Source organism: Corapipo altera, unplaced genomic scaffold, assembly GCF_003945725.1.
Source record: "Corapipo altera isolate COAL_440 unplaced genomic scaffold, ASM394572v1 127884, whole genome shotgun sequence".
Classification (NCBI taxonomy): Eukaryota; Metazoa; Chordata; class Aves; order Passeriformes; family Pipridae; genus Corapipo; species Corapipo altera.
Window position 1 is genome coordinate 1 of NW_020891358.1, and position 1,406 is coordinate 1,406.

Below are 1,406 nucleotides of genomic sequence, written 5' to 3' on the forward strand. Positions count from 1 at the left end.
GACACAGGGATCTGGGGGGACACAGGGATCTGGGGGGACACAGGGATTTGGGGGGACACAGGGATTTGGGCCTCACCATCTCCTGCACCACGTCGTTGGTGAGGAACCCGTCCGGGATGTAGGTCACCTCCACCTCCATGGGGATGCCGTAGTCGTTGGGCCGTTGCTGGAGGACGGGGTGGGGGTGTCACAGGGGTGTCACGGGGGTGTCACAGCAGTGTCACAGGGGTGTCACGAGGGTGTCACACCCACCCTGCGGGGGGACACCCCACCCCAAACCCTCCCCCGGGCTCACCTCGGGCGGCGGCATCACCCAGAAGGGAGCGATCCGGGACTCCACGCCGGGGTTGCCGTGGAAGTAGGGCCCTGCGGGGACAGGGGGGGATGGCACGGGGTGGGACGGCCCCCTCAGCCCCCCGAGGTGCCCGCGGGGGACGGGCACGTACCGCAGATGAGCCCCAGGCAGGGCTGGAAGCCGTTGCCGCTGCCCTGCAGCTTGAGCTGATAATCCATCTGCGCGTCGATGTCGTGCAGCGAGGGCAGCGCCGGCCCGAAGGGGTGGCTGTGGTACCACCCCACCAGCGACAGCCCCCGCAGGAACAGGCTCTGGCAGATCTGGGGCGGGCACACAGCGTGGGCACGGCACCCCCGGGACCCCCCACCCGGCCTCTTCGGGGAGGGGCAACACACCCCTGGCAACACAGTGACCCTTTTTGGGGGGCAACACACCCCTGTGCCCCCAATGACCCTCTCTGGGGGCCCAACACACCCCTGTGGCCCCAGTGACCCTTTTTGGGGAATAAATTCCCCCTGTGCCCCCACTGACCCTCTTTGGGGACCAAGGCACCCTTGTGCCCCCAGTGACCCTTTCTGGGGGATCAATGCCCCCTGTGTCCCCAGTGACCTTCTTTGGGGGCCCAACACACCCCTGTGCCCCCACTGACACTTTTTGAGGGATAAATGCCCACTGTGCCCTCACTGACCCTCTTTGGGGGCCAATGCACCCCTGTGCCCCCCGTGACCCTTTGGGGGGGGCGACACACCCCTGTGATCCCAGTGACCTTCTCTGGGGGCAATGCCCCAATGTGCCCCCACTGACCCTCCTTGGGGGGCAACACACCCTGGGCCCCCATCCCTGGGCCCCCACGAGACCCTCTTTGGGGACCCAACACACCCCTGTGCTCCCAGTGACTCTTTTTAGGGGATCAATGCCCCCCTGTGCCCCCACTGACCCTCCCTGTGGGGTCAATGCCCCCCTGTGCCCTGGGTTTGGGGGGACAGGGCTGGTTCATCTCACTGTCCCTTCTCCTGCCCCGGATCCCTGTTCCTGCCCGGGTTGGGGGGGTGGGATGGGACCCCCTCTCTCCTCAAATCCCTGATTTCCCTTCCCAGCCAAGTGGGTTCTT

The 1,406-nt window shown here is 66.4% G+C and overlaps 1 protein-coding gene across 1 annotated transcript; it reads right to left on the bottom strand.

Moving 5' to 3' along the window:
- Positions 1-76: 76 nt before the first annotated feature.
- Positions 77-752, bottom strand: LOC113942548 (MPN domain-containing protein-like; the record flags this gene model as incomplete). The annotated part of the gene is made up of 3 exons (XM_027633655.1): positions 77-166; positions 296-366; positions 447-752. Coding segments are annotated over 3 exons (467 nt in total), but the record flags the coding sequence as incomplete, so codon positions are not given.
- Positions 753-1,406: the final 654 nt, after the last annotated feature.